This window comes from Phodopus roborovskii, unplaced genomic scaffold, assembly GCF_943737965.1.
Source record: "Phodopus roborovskii unplaced genomic scaffold, PHOROB, whole genome shotgun sequence".
Classification (NCBI taxonomy): Eukaryota; Metazoa; Chordata; class Mammalia; order Rodentia; family Cricetidae; genus Phodopus; species Phodopus roborovskii.
Window position 1 is genome coordinate 7526291 of NW_026126434.1, and position 20916 is coordinate 7547206.

The 20916-nt window shown below is 40.6% G+C and overlaps 1 protein-coding gene across 2 annotated transcripts in view; it reads right to left on the reverse strand.

Moving 5' to 3' along the window:
* The window catches only part of Mcu (mitochondrial calcium uniporter), a 156527-nt gene that overhangs the window by 22927 nt on the left and 112684 nt on the right, over window positions 1–20916 (reverse strand). For both annotated transcript variants that reach the window (XM_051186737.1, XM_051186735.1), the window contains exon 2: window positions 11096–11165. In XM_051186737.1, coding sequence (XP_051042694.1) covers window positions 11096–11165 — 70 coding nt within the window. The remainder of the gene's footprint in view (window positions 1–11095; window positions 11166–20916) is intronic.

The following is a 20916-nucleotide window of genomic DNA, read 5'->3' on the forward strand; positions in this document are numbered from 1 at the left end:
GCATCTTACTCCTTAAGCACATGGAACTTGCTTCCCTGATACAGAAAGTCAATTGTTACTGAATAGTCTGTTCTCCTGCCTTTTGTTTATTAAAAACAATTCTATCACATTCTGAATTTCCATCGGCACAAGGTTTCTCTAATCTGATGCAATAATCTTTCCCATGGTAACATGTCAACTGTTTGGATGATAGCAATTAACATGTGCTCTTTACTCTCCCACCCCACATCTGTCTGAGATGTTTGTACAGTTTTACTCATTCTTCAGGATTCTGAGGAAGGTCATCCGATTGTTGGGTTTTGCCTAATAGTAAACTCAGTTTACAGATTCACTGGGGGAGATAATTTTGCCACCACCATCTTCACAAGCACTAATGTACATAACTCTGTGTTTATTCTATTTTCTATGTCCTGAAATATAGTTTATTGTTTTCAGATAGTTTTATTAGTTTTACATCTAGAGAAAAATATTTTAATAGTATTACACCCATGGGCATGGTTTTTGGTCAAACTATGTTAGGCTAAGCACAAAATTATCATACTAGAAGAATGAACTTTTATTTTGGTGATGACAAAATGCCTCTTTATACACTGTATGGAAACATTCTTGGAGTGTCTACAGTTAACACATATACTTGCTTCAAAATAACCTCAGAAGAGTCACTTACATAAATATACTTCTTTTTTTAAGTAAATTATAATATACTGATGTTAAAAATATAAAATCTGTCTCATTCTCATTTGAAAAATAATCATGCCTTAAATCATTTTGTGTCACTATGACAAAATACTTGAGATTAAAGTGTAAGGAAAAGGGATTTTGTTTAGCTCACAGCCTGGAAACATCTACTGAGGACAGTATGTGGCTTCACTACATGGTGCATGACATAACACAGCAAGAACAGGTGTGAGACAGCGAGTGGAGTCATACAGAAGGGGTGAAGGGGTAAGTCATCTTTGTAACAGTCTGCTCTGGGGAAAGCAAACAAGTCCTAAGGAAAAGTCCAACACCTATAAAACCTCACCCATGCTGAGACATCTAGCCTGGTTTCTTGACACTTAATCTTTTGAGAAAACCATTAATGAGGCTGGTGATCCCAAGACTTAACCACCTCCCAGAGGTCTCACCACTGACAATCTTGTATCAAGGAAACAAGCCTCTACAAGAGTTTTGGTTGTGTCAAGTCACACTGGATCATACCAACATATGGAAATAATTACACAGAAAACAACCTCTGAGGTTACTCATGGTGGTGCGTTTGTGTACTTGCAAGGTAGGTACAGGAGGATTGCTAACTCAAGATCAGCCTAGACTACCTAGCAAGTTGAAGGTCAGCCTGAGCTCAGAGTAATATCCTATTGCAAACACCTAGAGTTGAGTTGACAACATGGTCTGGAGGATAAAGGCATCAGCTACCAACCTGATGACCTGAATTTGATCCCCAGAACCTACAGGCAGAAGAAAAGAGTTGATGCCTGCCAATTGTCCTCTGATCTCTACATGTGTGTTATGGTATGAGTGGCTTCTCTAGTAAATATATGTAATCCCCATAAAACACTCACCAGGGTTGGGAGGGACAGTTCACTGGTGGGATACTTGGTTGGCATGTACAAGCTTTGGGTTTGATCTCTAGCACACGCACAGAGAAGAAGAAAATATTTATCTTTCCATATTAATATCTGATTACATTTGTTTATGTGTACACACCATAAGGCACATGTGTGGAGGTCAGAGGTCAACTTTCAGAAGTTGGTTCTCTCTTTCCACCAAGTGGGTCGCACTCATGTTATCAGGTTTGGTAACAAGTCCCTTTACCTGCTGAGGCATTGGCCCTCCAGATTAATATGTGACAATCTACATTTTATTCATATCAATAATTTGATATACAGCAATATAAGTTAATTTTAATCACATCAACTAAATATTTTATTGCGTACCTCACATGACTATTAGTCAATTGACTCTCTTTGGAATTAAATAAAAAATTGTCATTAAGACATTGTAAGATTTAAATTATGAAAGTGAAAAGGCATCCTTCAATGTATGATGAAACAGTGGTATAGCCTCTACCTTTCCTAATTATAGTTCTCTTAAAATAAGTTTATGAAGATAATTAACTCATGATAAATGCCAGAAAACCTTTGTGCTAAGTAAAAGCCACTGCCTTAGTCAGTGTTCTGTTGCTGTGAAGAGCTGCCATGGCCACAACAACTCATAAAAGAAAGCACTTAATTGGGAGCTGGCTCAGTCCATTATTATCATGGTAGAAGCATGGTGGTGTGCAGACAGGAAATGAAGCAGTAGCTAAGACCTTAACATCCTGATCTGCAGGCAGATTGGGAAAGAAACTTGGCCTGGCAACAACAAGGCAACACTTCCTAACCCTTCTAATCCTTTCAAACAGTTCTACTTCCTGGTGATGAAGCAATTAAACATACGAACCTACAGGGGCCATTCTTATTCAACCACCACAGCCATCCTCTCTCCTTCTACTCTATTAAAGATTAAATAGGGAATTCAATTTTTTATTTTGGTTTTGTAAAAATGAAATCCTGCCAAGTGTGGTGGCAAATTTGTTTAATCCCAGCATTCAGGAGACAGAGGCCAGTGGATCTCTATGGGTTCCAGGTCAGCTCAAGCTACACATACAGTGAGACAGTGACAAAAACGAGCAAACAAATAAATGACAAGAAAATGAAACCTCATCTTAATTATTCCATATCTTTATTTTAAAATAATGTTTTTGATGGTGCTGTCATGAAAGTAACCTTAAGCATATTTTGATTCTGGGCCCATTTTAATTTCTAAGTGATAAGAAGCTAAACACATGTTCAAAAGCAGACAGTGAAACAGCAGCAAAACTATGGGAACCAGAATCTCAGATGCCGTAGTATTCAGCTCAGCCAGAAGGCAACAGCACAGCTCTATGGTCAGGCTAACTGAACACAACCCACTCTGTGTTTCCTCACCTGTCATTCAACTCTGCTCATGTCTTTCAAGGCTGCTGAGATGATTCAATGAAAATGTATGAAATGTATTTCTGGCTTAGAAGTTTCTTTTGCTTTTCCTAGAATTGAGAGACTTATATCACACATGGCTGGGAAAATTCCCAATCATCTCTTTGAATGTCTCAAGAACAAAAATTACTTGTTCCACTGAAGACAAGGAGAAGAGTCTCAGCTCAGCACTGGCTGTACCATGTAGTTGCCATCATGATGGCAAAGGTAGGTCAAAGTTTTGTGGTCTATTACAAAAATGAAGGTCTCTTTCTTCCTGACCATGCTTCCTGGTATTTGCCCCAGGAATTATGTTTGCCCCAGATTTATGTTCACCCAGAAACCTGCACATGATGTCTATAGCAACTGCTATAGTTAGGCCTCATGGCCAACTTGACACAGCCTAGAGTCACCTGGGAAACATGTTTCAAAGAGGGCTTATCTAGAGCATGTTTGTGGGCGCGTCTGCAGAGAGTGTCTCAGTTGGACTGGGCGAGCTGAGGGGCTGATGCGAATGTATTGGCACCATTTCCAAGATTTGGGCCCTGGAGTGTGTGAATGAAATGATGAGTTTGGCTGGTACCCCGGGCATGCATGCATTCTCTTCTCTCTGCTCTGGACTGTGGATATGATGTGACCTGCCTCTTCAAAGTGATGGTCAATATTACTGGAGTTGTGAGCCAGGATTAACCCTTTCTTCCCTACTCTGCTTTCTGTCAGGGTGATTCCATCTCAACCAGAGAAATGGAAGCAGGTTAGTAGCTCTGCTCATGGTTACAAAAACCTTAGAAATGACCAAGATTGTCTTTCAGTAGGTGGGTGGATAGATAAAACTGTGCCATAGCCAAGCAATATATCAAGAGAAAAAAACCAAAACAAAAACAACCCTATGGTCAGGCATAGTGACGAACACCACAGTCCAGATACCCAGGAGGCAGAGGGATCTTGAATTCAAAAACATATACAGCAAGTCCAAAGCCAACACAGGCAATCAAGAGAGACTTGTTTCAAAAATCTACCTCTAAAGGAACTGGAGAGATGGATCATTGGTTAAGAGTACCGGCTGCCCTTCCAAAGGACCTGAGTTTAATTCGTAGCACCCATGTGGTGTCTCACAACTATCTGTAACTCCAACTCCAGAGGATCCAACACCCTCTTCTGCCCTCTGTGGGCACTAAATGCACATGATGCACAGACATGCATACAGGCAAAACACCTATTCACATAAAATAAAAATAAATAAATCTTAAGAAAAAACCCTACTTCTGCAAAGTTGTCTTTTTAAAAAGTACTGAGTTAGGAAGCCATGAAAATGCATGAAGGACAACGCCTTCCTCAAGGTGGGGTTTTGTTATGATTTCAGGCTCATTTCAGATTCAGCTCAAAGTACTATTTAGGCTCTGGAGTCACTAGGAGCACAGGGGTTTGCCATTGTTCCTGGCCTAATGAAATGTATATTACTAAGTGAAAGAAGTCAGTCTGAAAAGGCTGCCTGTGTGGTTCCAACCTCCTGATAGGCTGGAAAGGGCAAAACTATGACAGAGACTGAAAAAGACCAGTAGAGCCATAGGTGCTGTGGTTCATGCCTCTAATTCCAGCACCCAGGAGTCTAAGGTAGGAAGATTGCTCTGAATTCAAAGGCAGTCTGGGCCGCATATGGAATTCCAGGCTATCATGGACTACAGAGTGGAACTCTGTAATCAGGAAAGAATAAAAGAGAAGGGAGAGGGAAGGTGAGAGAATGAGGAAGGTGAAAAGGGATAGGGACAGAAGAGGAGGGAAGCGGGAACAGGAGGAGGGGAGGAAGGAGAGCAGGAACAGTGAACATTCTTACTGGCCACACTGTAGTTCCAGCCTGTGACTCTGTGTAACAATTAACCCTGACCTCTGAGAACCTGATGAAATGCAGACTTCTTTAGCTCAGTTTTCTGAGCTAAAAAACAAAACAAAACAAAAAACTAAACAATTTGCACACAAAACCCTTACATATAATTTATTTTATTGAAGTAGCAACTAACTTCTTTCATATTTTCTATTTGAAAAATAAATGCTCAAGAATGCATTTTAAAGCAAAGTAATGAACATTTCTTGTTTTTTATAAACAAAATAAATCATACAAATTTAAAAACTAATCCTAAAAACTTAATTTAGTAAAATTTAATTCTATATGGAAGATCATGTTGAGGTTGCTATTATTTGACTGGAGTAAAAAAAACAAAGTTCAGGTACAATGCAACGGCCCATGGCAATAATCTTTATACTGGGGGATTGAGGCAGGGGATCATGAGTTCAAGGCCAGCCTGGGCCTTGAGTGGGACCATGTCTCAAAAAAACAAATATAAACATAAAAACACAAACAAACAAGGACATTGCCCGAGGGCCTGGCTTCAGAATCTGGTAACTTGAATGTCCTCTTCGGCACTGATGACTGTGTGCCTTGCTCTTTCTTTAATGCTAGATACAGTGACAACTCAAGCTCTGACAAGGTGTGTAGTAAGAAATGCTAGCAAGTGCCACCCGTTCTGCCAAATGATAGAGGGCAAGGCTTCACAGGGAACCCGAGGACTTGTCATGACAATAGAGAACTGTTCATGAATGGTTACTAACAGTGTCACTCAAGATATCTTTCTTCCTTCAACCACTTTTAGAGGGGACATGAGGTGGGTGTGGTGACTATAATCCTACAGTCCTAGTACTTAGTTGTTTGAAGGATGGAGGATGGATCACTGAGGTCTAGACTAGCCTAAGCTATATAACAAGACCCTGTCTCTAAAAACACAAGAAACAGATGAAGAACTAATCTCAGTTGTTGACTACATCTGGAATCAACTGAAACCCAAGCATCTGGACACACCTATGAGAGATGTTCTTGACTGGATCATTTGAGGTCTGAAGCCTCACCTGAAATCTGGGCCACACCTGTAGGTGGCAGCCCATACAAAAGGACACCGAAGAAGGAAGCTTTGGCTTTTTGCCTGCTTGTCTTGATTCTTGCTGAAGTTCATCTATCCTGCTGCTGAGGCATTCCTTCAAAGGTGATAAAACCTACTTCAGGATTCCAAAGTAGACCATAGGCCAACTGAGACACCCAGGCTCATAGACTGAACAACTATTGTATTCTTGGACTTTCCTTCAGCAGACAGCCATTATTGGACTAGCTGGGCCACAGCCTGTAAGCCATTCTAATAAATAACCCTCTTTAATACATATACAAATCCACTTTACCCATTTTGTTCTTTTAGCGAAGCTGGACTAATAGAGAACTCTTACAACTCAATAGTAAGAATATAAAAGCCACTTCCCCTTCTAGCTGGTGCTACATAGTGCTTTCTAGACAGGGTAGGGAAGCTGCAACTATGAAATCTCAGCAATATGGCTGCCTAACCAAGCCCTACATAATTAGAACACCATGACATGCCAACACGGTCAGGAGAAATTTCACAGGCCCCAGGCCTAAGATGAAGAGCTACAGACAACTACTGGATAATGAAAGAGAATCATTTTTTTCCAGGAATGAGCTCCCTGATGGGGTTGGTTATCTCACCCTGAGTGGTCAGCCCTCAACACATGTACATACAAGCCTCACTAAAGGGACTTAGGAGTGCGTGCGTGTATGTGTGTGTATGTGTGTGTGTGTGGTGTGTATGTGTAACAATCATATTTAAAGAGGGGATGAATTTGATAGGAAGTTAGGGGGACATGGGAGGAGTTGGAGAGGAGAAAGGAAGAGTAGAAATGATGTAATTACAGTACTCATGTATAAAATTCTAGAAAAAATAAATATAAAAATGAAATTAATAGGACAGAAACCAAAGTAGGGGAAACCTGGGTGTATATCTGGTCCTGCCACCATTCGTACATCCTAGTCTAAGAACTATAAATACCATGTCTGGGCTGACCAAACATGTCACTAAACAGGATTTTCTGGAATTGCCACTATGAAGATTATTTGTCCTCAAATGATTTAGAAGGCAATCAACCTTCTGTTGAGTGCAAAGCAGACATAATTCTACCACAATTCTTATCCAGTGCAAAGTGAGCAGACTGCATCCTTGGATCAAGAAACCACAGGCACTGACTGACACAGGCTATTTTTCTCCATCTTTTCTAGTTCACTTTTCACTCTCTGGATAGAGAGGAAGATGTGGTCTTGACTTATACAAATCAGCTGACCTCATAGTTTTTATTATCACCTTCTTTTACTCAAAGTGTCCTTGGTTGAATGATAAATCTGAGCCAGCCTGTCCATGTCAAAATTGCTTTCATGAACATGAAAGGGACCCCTGAAGGCTTTAAGCAGGTTTGAGCCATAGTCCATAAGTTTCACTATCAGTCATTTAAAGTTGAGGGTCTGGGACCAGGAAAATTGAAGTGAGAAACTGGATGACAGTGCTTTGCCATCATTGTAAGCACTGCTTACAGCAGAAGTGTTGTTTCTGCAAGGCCAGGGCATGTTTCTCTTGCTGTCTTCACAGGTGAGAATGTGGACCATGTAGAATTAGTCCCTGTGGTTATATGGCCACATGGCAGAACTGAGCCACACCTGTAGCTTGTACTTGTAACTTTAAGCATCATGTTTAGAGGAAACGGGTATGGGTAGGGTGTACAGGCCTTTGCACCCGGTTCAAAGACATTGGGATGGCTCTTGTGGGGGACTGTTAGTTACTGTGGAACTGGTCTATGGCTTTCACTCGGCTTTCAATAGTGTTTGACACAAGAAAAGTGAAGAATGTGTTTGACTGCTTTTGGTAGAGGAGTTAAATATTAATGATAATCTATGGTTTATATCAGCTGTTATGTAATCATAAAATTAGAAGATTTTTTCAAATGATATAATTAGTAAAATTATTGAGAGGTAGTAACTTTAAATTCATAATTATAATTATATAATGCATCATTTTAGACTGCATTTTAAAACTAAGGGCCAATTCACCATGAGATACTAAATATAACCTAAGAATAGCAACAAAGAAGAGTGAATGATGGTAAGACTAAAATTAATTTACTGAAGTACATCAGGCAGAGAAACTCTAATATACTGACCTAAGGCAAAATTAGTTTTGCAGTGCAAAATATGAGGCCGAGGTTATAGTTCAGTAGTAGTAGTGTGTTTGTCTAATACCTGTAAGGCTCTGGATCAATCTCTAGTAGCACACACACACACACACACACACACACACACACACACACACACACACAACGCACACAGGTGGAGGGGTCATGAAATAAAAAGATGTATAATTGCAAGGTAACAAGAATACTGAGCTGCATTAAATCAAATGGTATTGTGCTTCTATTTCTTAATAACTAATGTAAGTTGTGGTTTTTAAAAAATGTTTATTTTGTGTGTATATGCCATGGCTTATGTGTGGAGGTCAGAGAGCAAATTGGTTCTCTCTTTCCCCCATGTGTGTCCTGGGAACCAAATTGAAGTCATCAGACTTGCAGGCAAGTGCTTGTACCTGCTGAGTCATGTGGACAGCTCCAGGAAATTTTCTTAAGGGCAAAATATTAGTAGAAATTTGGCATGTGGGGGGCACTTTTAAAAAGTTGGTATCCTGGGCTGAGGTTATAAATCAGTAGCAGAGTACTTGTTTAACATGCCCAAACTCTGGATTTAATCCCAACAAAAACATAAATATATAAAAATGTGCATGCTTTCGTTTTTAAATTATTTTTAAAATGTGTGTGTGAGTGAGGGAGATGGGGTTAAAGGGGGAGCAAGGAGTGCTAGGGGGAGAGAGAAAGAGGAGGAGGGTAGAGTGACAGAGAAAATGCCCATGCAAATATGAGACATGAGTGGAGTCCTTGCTGAACTCAGAAGACAGTGCCAGATCCCCTGGAGCTGAATTATAGGCAGTTGTGAGCTGCCCAATGTGGGTGCTGGGAATTGAACTCAGGTCTGCAAGAGGAGTACATGCTCTTAATTGCTGAACCATCTCTCTAGCCCTAACTTTTATCTGTTTTTGTACAAATATTGTTTTTGACCTCTTGTGGAGTATAGGGGTAACCTATTAGTATTTATGATTTCAGATAACATTCAATTACACTTTTGTACAACTGTATCACTATTAAATAACTGGGGTGCTTCCACATGGATTGATATATAGGAACACAGTAAATTTATTGAGTGATAAAATTAATACAAATTCCTATGTGGACTCATTAGCTTAAATCAAATACCATGAATGAATATCATACCAACCAATGGCACTCAAGCTTCCTCCTTAAGCATGATTTGGTTGACATTAAACATATACATATTTTCTAAGTACATACTGAGTTATACTAATATTAAACATATAATAACTTCTTATATTATGAAGGCTAGACATTTATTATGAAATATTCTCAGTAGGCACAAGCTAAGAAGTTCATTGCTTAGCCTGTGGATTATTTCTCACATGAGGAGAGCATCTCTTCATTGGACAGGGTCAATGGTGTCTGGCAGAGGAAAGGAATGGGACCCAGGAGTGGCACAGGGGCAAATGTGGTCAGTCTGCACTTGGTTGTGCATGATGTCAAGACAGTGTTGCAGGAAGAGAAATACTGCTGCTTTAGAAGGACTCTGGGAAAGAAGGTAGTAAGAGGACTTATGGGCCTCTAGCTCCTGGCCATGTGACAAGTTCTGGTATCTGGTGCACAATGGTACTTAGCTTTAATTGGGGCACACACCTGTCCTTCAGCTGCTTTTTAACTTATGTGTTTGTTAGTATTTCTCTGGCAGTAATCTTGTTTTGCTTTCAGTCTAATTTCCCGTTCAGTCTCTCTGTTCTACAAATGAGTGACACCAAAGAGTCTCCTCCAAAGGCACACACTTACGCATTCAGATTACTGAACAGCACCAGGGAAAGGATTCTGGTTACACTGTGATACTCATACTGGCGACATACAGGGGATCCCAGGGATTGCATGATTCATCTTGGGCTTCTTCGGTTTTGGTGTCCTTGTGAATTTGCAAGATGTTGCATGCTGTCTATGAATTAACACTTACAGAGTTGAATTTAGAACAAGATCAAACTAAGGCTTACACAAAAACATTTAAAAGTCAACCTCTAAGCCAAGCATTGTAAACTGAAATTTATGATAGAAATGATAGTGAACGTTAGAAACACACAACTATAAAAAAAAAGAAAAGGTTTTGTCCTGTTGCTCACCTGTAGCACTGAGGACATTTACAAAGGATCCCATGTGATCCCCAAGCATCTGCTAACCCCTCGAACATTAAACAAGGGGCCGAGGGGCTGAAGAGGTGTCTCAGGAGTTAAGAACATTTGTTTTCACAAAGGACCTGGGTTTAATTCCCAGCACTCACATTGAAGTTCACAATTGTTCATAACTCCAGTTCCAAAAGCCTCTTTATGACCCCATAGGCACCTACAAGCAGTACACAGACATACATTAAAAAAAAAAAAACACTCATATATATAAAATAAAATAAAAAAAAAACCTCTTCAGAAAAGGAGGGAGGGGACACCTGGGCATGAGGGAAGAGACAAGGGCAGAGGGCCTCACAGATAACTAACTGCCTGTGACTTGGTGAAGGAGCTGCAACATTTGACCAGTATCCAGATGTGAAAATGTGGTAGTTAGGAAATAGCAAGTGGAGCTTCTCTGATGCTCGAGTAATCATGGTGCCTGCTACTAAATGTGAACAAACATCAAGGACTTATGAAGACTTGATGGACAGGCTAGATTTTCTGGGTTGATCCTCTGAATTCACTAGACCCTCGTCCCAGTTCCACACCCCTTCTGGAATCCTCTCTTTCCCCTGGTCCCCAAGAGAACCACAAGTGGGAGCATGGTTTATGCATCAATGAGCTGGACTGGAGAGATGGTCCAGCAGGTAAAGGTACCTGCTGCCAAGCCCGATGATCTCGGTTCAATCCTCAGAACATACAAGGTAGAAGAACAGAACAGACCTACTCAGGTTATCCTCTGACCCCCAAATGTGTGCCATGTCATGCACGTGACCTCCCTCCAAAAATGTAACAAAATTATTTAAAAATAAGCTTATGTATTGATTTAAAAAAAAAAAAAAAAAGGAAACAGTAAGCCAAAGAGGGAAAAAAGACAAAAACAGATTTGCCAAAACTCACCATCAGAGGGCACAACTGTACTGCAATAAGCAGCTCCCACGCTCTGCCAGGAAGCTGGCCTCTGGTGTGCCTAGAAGACAAAAGCCAGGTCAACTGTCAGGCAGACCAATGTGAGACACGTGTGCCCCAAATACGTATTATGGGTTCTCTATGGAAAAGTTGAAAATACAAGGAAACAACAAAAGGAATTCCTAGCATCCTAAACTATGGGCAACGAGCACTTTGTTGTGTTTCCATATCACAAATGAACACATCTTATACATGCCGATAGATGTAGTATCATACTGAATGAAATGAAAATCAGGCTTGACAAATCACTTTTACTAACTTTTGGAAGCAATCCAGGTTAAGCATTATTCTTTCTAAATTTCCTTGCTTCTTCCCCTGTGAGACCTTAGGTTGGCACCTCTTTCTTTTATGTCATCAAAGAACAAGATGCACCATGCATTCACAGTATTTGAGTAGGCACTGGCCCTTGCTATTTACTTTTCTTATTAAAAACTTGGACAGGCAACTTCAGTGCTTGAGCCCAGAGCATTAGAAGGAAGTCACAGCCACACATTTTGCCGCATCTTTAAGGGCAGTGCTGTGGCTGTGAGTCCAGAATTGGAGTTCTCAGAATTAAATTAGCCTTCAGGAAGAGTCCTGAACACATTGCTGACTAAGTCCTTCCTTGGTACTTTTTCCTTTTCCAGTCCCTAAAATTATGACAGGAGGAAGACAGGAAGGCACTAAATAACTAAACCCATGCCAAAACCAAGAGCCCCATCACTCAACTGTACCACAGGACACACAAATCTCATCAATTCCCATCTCCTTCCACCTAAAGTCAGGCTAAAGCATGGTGATGCATAGTTACAGTCCCATCACCCAGTAAACAGACAGGAAGATTGCAAGCTCCAGTTTATAGTGTTGGTTTTCATGGCTGTTTGGCTCCCTCTCTTCCCTTAGCTTCCTGAATGTCAATGCTGGGTAAGGTCTACTCTGGGCCCCTCATGCAAAATACTGATGCAGCATTTGCCTCTCCTGACTGCTTTCAGGTGTATGCCCCTATCCAACACACTTAACTTTTCCCCAGATTTTGGAAGTTCCTGTAGCATGAATAATAAAACCCAGGGACAGATTTTGGAGTTAAAGCTGAAGATCAAAAAAGAAAAGTGGTCAGCCACTAGAGAGTTCTCACCTCTATCAATGATCAGAAAGAAAGGGTGATCCTGACTTCAGAATGCATCTCCAGACTGCATCTGTCTCCACCAAACCTAAGACTGCACTGGGTTCCTGTCTCCTCCTGTCTTATATTTCTCTCTAGTATGGGATTAACGGTGTGGGATCCCAAGTGCTGAGATCACCTTTGTGTGAGCTCTGTTTCTCATTTCAACTGGACCAATTTCATGTAGCTCAGGGTGGCCTTGAACTAACAGATGATATCTCAGAGTTGTTTTGATTTGCATTTCTCTGATGGCTAAAGATGTTGAACACTTTCTTAAGTGTCTATCAGTTCTGTACCTCACTTTTTAATTGGATTATTTGGTGTTTTGGTGACTAACTTCTTGAGTTCTTTATATATTTTGGAGATCAGCTCTCTGTCAGATGTGGGGTTGGTGAAGATCTTTCTTTTCCCACTCTGTGGGCTGCTGTTTCGACTTGATGACTGTGTCCCTTGTCTTACAGAAGCTTCTCAGTTTGAGGAGGTTCCATTTATTAATTGTTGATCTCATTGTCTATGCTACTAGCATTATGTTCAGGAAGTGGTCTCCTGTACCAATTGGTTAAAGGGTACCTCCCACTTTCTCTTCTAAGAGGTTCAGTGTGGCTGGATTTACATTGAGGTCTTTGACCCATTTGGGCTTAAGTTTTGTACAGTCTTCTACACACCAGCATCCAGTTATGCCAGCACCATTTGCTGAAGATGCTTTCTCCTTCCATTATATAATTCTGGCTTTTTTTTTTTTTTTTTTTTTTTTTTTTTTTGTCAAAAATCGGGTGTTTGTAGGTGTGTAGGTTAATATCAGGATTTTCGATTAGATTCCATTGGTCTACCTGCCAATTTTTGTGCCAATACCAAACTGTTTTCAGGTTTATAGTAGAGCTTAAAGTCAGGGATGGTGATGCCTCCAGAAGTTCCTTTATTGTACAGGGTTGTTTTTGGCTATCCTAGGTCTTTTGTTTTTCCATATAAAGTTGAGTATTACCTTTCAAGGTCAGCGAAGAATTTTGCTGAGATTTTGATGGGGATTGAATTGAATCTGTAGATTGCTTTTGGCAAGATTGCCATTTTTACTATGTTGATCCTACCTATCCAAGAACCTGGGAGATCTTTCAGAATGGATAAAGATGATGTGGTACATTTACACAATGGAGTACTACTTAGCAGAAACAAAACAATGGAATCTTGAAATTCTCAAGCAAATGCATGGAACTAGAAGAATCCATCCTGAGTGAGGTAACCCAGTCACACAAAGACGAACATGGTATGTACTCACTCATATATGGATTTTAGACATAGAGCAAAGGATCATCAGCCTACAATTCACACCACCAGAGAAGCTAGGATACAAGCAGGGCCCTAAGAGAGTCATACAAGGTCCTCCAGAAGGGGAAAGGGACAACATCCCTTGAGCATATTGGGAGCAGGGGGTGGGCAGTGAGTGGAGAGGGAGTTAGCAGAAAGAGGAGGGGAGGAGAGGAGAACATGTGGGACCAGGAGTTGGGGGACGACTAGATGAGAGCAAGAAAAGAGATACCATAATAGAGAGAACCATTATAGGTTTGAAGAGAAAACTGACACTAGAGAAATTTCCAGAGACCTACAAGGATGACTACCTTATATGCCATTCTAGAGCCCTCATCTAGTAGCTGATGGAAACAGAAGCAGATAACCACAGCCAAACACTGAGCCAAACTCCTGGAATCCAGTTGCAGAGAGGGAGAAGTGATGAGCAAAGGGGGTCAAGACCTAGGCTATAGAAACCCACAGAGATAGTTGACCTGAACAAGGGGAGCTCATGGACCCCAGACTGATAGCTAGGAAACCATCATAGGACTGACCAGATACCCTGAACATGGGTTTCAGTTAGAAGGCCTGGGCAGTCTGTTGGGCCTCCAACAGTGGAACCAGGATGTATCCCCGGTGCACAAAAGGACTTTGGGAGCATATTCTCCATAGAGGGATACTCCCTTAGCCTAGAGACAGGAGGGAGGGCCTAGAAACTACTCCAAATGACTTGACAGATTTTGATGATCCCTTCTGGAAGGCCTTACCCTCCCTGTGGAGTGGGTGGGTAGTGGGATGGGAAGGGGATTGGGGTACATGGGAGGATGGGAGGGAGAGGGAACTAGAATCGATATGTAAAATATGAAATAATAATAATTATTATTATAATTATAAAGATGCAGTTTCTCCTCTGTGGATATAAATTCCACATTTGTTTTCATCCTAATTCTTTAGATAGTGTGCTCCATGCTCTCTGCCAATTCTGCAGCTACAGTTTCTGCTTTTATTGCTTTGATGACCAAACTTCTTCCTGGAGAAGAGCTCCTGAGGGCTAAATTTTTTGAAGCCTGAAATATTAATTACTAAACTAATCTTCCCTGGAGGATCTGGTAAAGTACTGAATGCTGCTTTTGGGGAGTCTGAGGCCAGCCACCAACTCTGGAGAATGGTGTTTGCCTGGCTCTGCTAGGGCTCTGCAGTCATAGGTGTTGCCTCCCGAGGTCTTCCCATACACTTGTTCCACCTTCACCAGATCCAGCAGCCATCTATATAATGTGCTGTGAGACTGCTCCCTGGTTGTGTGGAAGACAAAACGTAGAACTTGCTTCCTTACTCTACCTCCTATTCTATGGCACGAGAAGAGAAGGGAGGAACTGTTGCCCTTGAGGGCCCATTACTGTTATGCAGTGACCTTTTACTGTAACCATCTGCAAACATACAGAAAGAAGTAAAGAGCAAAGTGGGGAGAAAATCCCATGCACCCATCACTCACTTCAGTAGTTACTAATATTTTACCAAACTCAGTTTATCTAGACCTGCCTCATTTGTTTTTTTCTAACCCCAGAGTCAGCCAGTCTCTCCTCATCTGCTTCCCTTTATCTCCCTCCCAGACCCCCTCTTCTGTCTCTGTCTCGTTTTCAAGTTTATGAAATACAGTCCCATATAATCAAAGCTGGCCTGAGACTTGCTATGTAGTCAAGAATGATGCTGAACTCAGGATCCTCTTGTCTTCTTCCCTATCTCTCAAGTGTTGGGATTATAGGCATGCGCCATCATGCCTTCTCCTCTGCCCCAAAACATCTTAAAAAGACATCTATCAAAACACTTCACCTGAAAATAGTTCAGACAACATTTGCTGGAACGCTGTAAAGACTAGAAGGCCTCTACAATTTTGCAAATTATCCTTAGCAATTATTTTTTGTAGGTTATCAATCAGTACATAACTAAATGATTTCTGCTAGATGCATAAAGCATGGGTTGTCAGGCCAGTCATCTCTTTTTATGGATTTTATTGGAACACAGTTGGTCTCTCTCATACCCACAGCTTTAATCTACATTCTCTCTCTAAACAACAGAATTCAGCAGCTAGGTAGTGGCGAGATAGACAAGTAATTGCAACAGAAACCAACGAGTAATTGCAACAGAAACCACAGGGTCTCAGAAATCTAAAACTTCTACAGTTCAGCCCTTTAAGAAAACCTTAGTTGACCCTTGCTATAAACAAAGTTTATATGGTGTTGGGATAACTTTCCATATCATTTCTAGAGTGGCACTGGCAATCACAACTGAAAAATGTATTCAGCGGCAGGGATGCACTGTGTTGCATAAGTTGGCCTCAAACTCCCGAACATAAGCCACCATACTCAGGTTCTTATATATTAAACAGCCCAGGCACATATACTGGTCCTTGTTTTTCTTTAAACTGTCTCATGTTTTATAGTCCAATGAGGCTAACATAAATAAAAATGGTTTTGTTCTAGCCATTACTCCTTGAAATATAGTAACAACACAGAGCAAAAACAAGCAAAGCAAAAACAACCAGGAAATGGATAATGGATGTTCAACACCAAATAAGTACTAGTAGGCCCCTCAATCCCATGGTCCCCAAAATCAGAGCTATCTGTGCTGTATCTTTTTATTTTTGTTATGTCACAAGTAAGCCTTTTTAATTTTTCCCTTTCTTCTGAAGTAGCAAGCATTTAAGAAACAATACATCAAGAAGTATATAACTATAATACCAGCACCAGGGAGATTGAGCAGGAAGAGTTCAGGTTGGCCTGGACTACCTGAGACTCTGTCTCAAAAAATAAAAAAACAAAACAAACAAACAAATCCCAAAACAAAACATTAGTTTGTTAGGGGTGTGGAAAAGTGCAAGCTTAGCATGCACAATCCCTGGGTTTGATTCTCAGTTCTGCAAACAAAACAAACCTTAGCAAACCAACCAACCAACCAAACAAACAACAAACAAAAAATTTCTTTTAAAAAAGAAAGAAATTTTAGCTGGGTAAACAATACATATTATTCATGTTTTTAAATTTCATAAGCAGAGACCAAAATCAAGGTGAAGGGAGTACTTAGAAGGTATTTAAAAAAAAAAAAAAAATCCAGAGGAGGGAGAAGTCTCTAGGTAGTGTTAATGCCCAGTAAGAGACACAGCTCCTTGAAAAGAAAATGTAATCCTAACCCTAACCCTTTTAATAAAAGACAGTCCACATTTTTGATAAGTAACCTGGGCATGCCAAAGAAAAACAGAGGTTTCTAATTAATGTAAGGACTGTATATGGCTCACCTGTGGCCTGTGCTGTAACAGCTTACCTTTACCCTTTACCCCAGAAAAAGGATGCCCAGTAGCATTAACTGAGACTACAAAAAGCTGTGACATTATTTCTCGAAGTTATAGAACTCAAGCCCATTAAAAAGACACATAACGTCATCAGATTCAATTATTCAATTCAACTTAATGCTTACTTCCAGGTCCCTTATTGCTAACATAAATGAACTTTCACAGTCAGAAGAGCAGACCTGCCAGTCAAGAAGACAGTATGAATCTAAACAATCTGCCCAGAGCTCCAAATAGTCACAGCCAATTAAACAGGAAGGGGAAAGAGAAGGAGGGAGAAGAGGAGGGGAGAGGTGAGTGGGGTTAGTTTCATTCCCTATGAGGGCTGAGTCTAACTTCACTGGTACCTGGTACCAGATACCTGGTAACTACAGCAGAGTACACTGCATTAGTGGTGCCAAAGAGCTTATACCCAGAGCTGAAACTGTCCGGAAAAGCTTCCGGAACACAAGTCTAGACATCCCAAACTCTATGTCCCTGTTATACCACCATGAGTATAATCCAGAATGCTAATGAAAATGGATCCTTTCAATTCTGCATCAAAACAAAAGAATGGTTTTCAAGGTCTGAGTAGTCATCAGGTGGGGGTGGGGGTGGGGAGCAGTCAGGGGACAAAGTGTTTTGCCTCCTAAGGACTTAGCCTGAGTTTGAGCTTCAGAACCAAAGGAAGGCACTAGGACCCATTTTGATGTAGTTGTTTTTGTTTTTAAGCCCCAAGTGCTTGGCCTCAAACAGGATGGGGCATTTGTCAATGACTCCAAAGCCCAGGGAAGGAAGACAGGCAGAAGGCCTGTGGGGACTGAGTGATGTGGGGGGAGAGCAATGCCTTCCAATAAGCATTCGATCAGGACCATGGCTGGCTGTGACTGTCTGCATATCCTTCCCTCTACAGAAGGGAGGGGGAGGGGGAGGGAGGAGGGAGGGAGGGAAGAGAACTAACCTCACTGACACTAACCCCACTGTCTTCTCTCCCTTCCTCTTCTCCCTCCTTCCCTTTCCCCTTCCTGCCTTCCTGCCTAATTGGCTGTGACTATTTGGAGCTGTCAGCAGATTCAACAGACATGGTGAAATGTGTTTGTAATCCCAGTGCTGGTGGACGAGGACAGGAGGAACCTGGGGACTTGCAGACCAGCCTGTTTCAAACTGTTGAATTCCAGGTGGGGGAGTGAGCCTGTCTAAAAAAAAAAAAAAAAAAAAAAAAAAAAACCTAGATGGTGCTTGAAGAATGACACCCAAGTTTGTCCTCTCTCTCTCTCTCTCTCTCTCTCTCTCTCTCTCTCTCTCTCTCTCACACACACACACACACACACACACACACACACACACATACACACAGGACTCCAGAATTTATTGGCAATCTGTAATTAACAGTAAAACTACTGCACTTGGCTTAGAGCAAAACAACAATGTCCTCAATTTGGAGATGTTTTCTCCATGTTTCTCTCCGGAAATAATAAAACTACTGAAACGTGACACTGGCAATAGACTTTTACTACCTTCAACCAATGTACCAACCCAAGTGCTCTGTTCTCAAAGCTTGAGAGCTGACAGAAGGGGAGACCCTGGCATTAGAAGAGTAGGACCCAGAATTTCAGTGCCCAATGCTACCTCTGCTGACTATTACACAAGGCTGATGATTTCACTTAAAGGTGAGTGACAATACTTGAATGACACTTTGTATTTGCACTTTAATGTTCTACAGAAACAGAAACTCACAGCGCTTCATCTCCTTAAGGGATTTACCTCTTATGGAATCGGCGGGGAGTATAGTGCATTTTCAAAAGCACAGGGTCTGTACCCTGAATTCTGTGTAAGGCAAACCCAGTCCAGGTTCTGCAGAAGTATCTCTTAAGACAGCAACAAAAACAAATAGATCCGCTGAGCTGCTCTCTCGCTGACAAGAAGACAGTATCTGATGCAGCTGAATTTGGTGCTATTCATATTTGTGACTTAAAGCCTGCATCATGCTTTAAAATCAGAAAATTACTCATCCTTTTGTTAAAATTATTATTAAGCTTTATTACATATGGACTAATGTTTCTCCCACTAGATCAATGTAACTTCATAAAGAAGTCATATATATATATATATATATATATATATATATATATATATATAATCATTCATACACAATACATATCTTTAATTCCCAAGGCAACTTCACACTTCTGAAACAGGACCACAGCAAGGCCTTCAGATGACTCTTTTAACATCAATTTTCTAGGTAAGATATTAAATCTATCAAGTGAAGTGACTTAAAAATACTTGTTCACAGGGGCTAGAGATAGAACAGCAGTCCAGAGTGCTTACTGCTCTTTCTTTTAAGAAGAAAAATAGTTACGTCTGGGACCAGGAAGGTGATTCAGGCTAATGTTCCCAGAACTTGGGAGGCAGAGGCAAGAGGATCTAGAATTCAAGGCTAGCTTTGACTATGTAGTAAGCTTGAGGGTAGTCAGAGCTACATGAAACCATATTTCAAACCAATAAAAAAAAAGATAAAGAGTTCTTGTTTTTGTTTTGAACAGTGATTCTAGGTTCTCTGTAGCTAAGGATGACCTTGAATTTCTTGTCTTCCTGCCTTCACCTCCCAAGCACCGAAAGTCTAAGACATGCTTTACCTCACCAGTAGTCTGTGGCTCTAGATGTTGGAGCCATGGCTTTGTTCACATTAGGCAGTCACACTTAATAGCTAAGCTGTATCCCTAACCCTTCTTTTATTACTTTTAAGTACATCACATCTTCCAAGTTCCTTTTTTTTTTTTTTTAACACCTTTTGTACACTGTTCCTGGATTCCATCCATATCCCTTTTGTTTCATCACACTGCTTTCTAGTTATCTGTTCCAATGACTGACTCCCCTCCAGGGTTATGATCAGTCAGAAAGATTGCATTAATCTCTCTACATATTGGTTCCTTTTAGTATGCCAGGAGAAAGTGGAAACTTCATAAATATTTATTTAACTGAATTGTACTGCCTTGTGTGTGTATGTTATTTCAGCTTCTTTGAAAAGCTTTATAACTTGGTTTTGTACTCTACTTTTTTGCATGGGGAAATATTACTGGTGTTTTATTTAACTGCTGAGGGACTCTGAGAAATGAGAAGAAATGATGGTATGTATCTACAGGCATTTGGGGAGTGTTTAGAGTATCTCTTCACCTATATATTGAAGGTCTGTCTTATTTTTGGCAGCTGCAGGTGCATTCCATGCTGCATTGAGGTGGTTAGTAACTATACTGTTAATTATTTTTAGACAACAAAATACCCAACCACAAACTCCATAAGGAACATAATACCTAGCATTTGTAATTAATAACTATATACACAATTCAAAAGTGAACCAAAGCAGATTATATTTTGTTCAATTGAATGAACACACCCAGTTTTTAAAAAATGATTGTATTGAGACTATAGAATGGAATGTGATGTGCTTCTCTTTTTGATAGTTCTATTTGTCAAAGGAACTTGAATCTGTGGTTCTTACTATATTGCCATTTAAGTCTATGAAATCTCTTAGTCACTGGTACAATGACACTGAGAGACAGTTGCATCTAAATTAGCATTACTGAGATAAAACTTCATTCTCTGAAGTGGCTTAACGTTAGAAAAATACAAAGAATGTCTGAAAGTACTTCATTTCGGATTGATGGTAGGTACACGAATGTTACTTACATTATTCTCTGTGTTTTATAAAGTCCAGTATCATGTAATGTTTTGAAAGTACTCTTTCCTATTTTGATGATGGCTGGGGCTGTGAGAATCTGTGCTGGTCCTAACAGTCAGTCCCTGAATCTGTAACTTGTAGTATCAGCATCATCTGGTAACTTGCCAGAGATGCAGACTCGCAGTCCCACCTCAGCCCTCTGCATTATAACCAGGTTACTAGGAAATTCTCAAGCACATGAAAATTTGTAGCTCACCCAAATGATATTCAAGGGCATATAGTAGCTATCTAGGTGCAGTATTCTCAGACCCAAACCTCTCTCA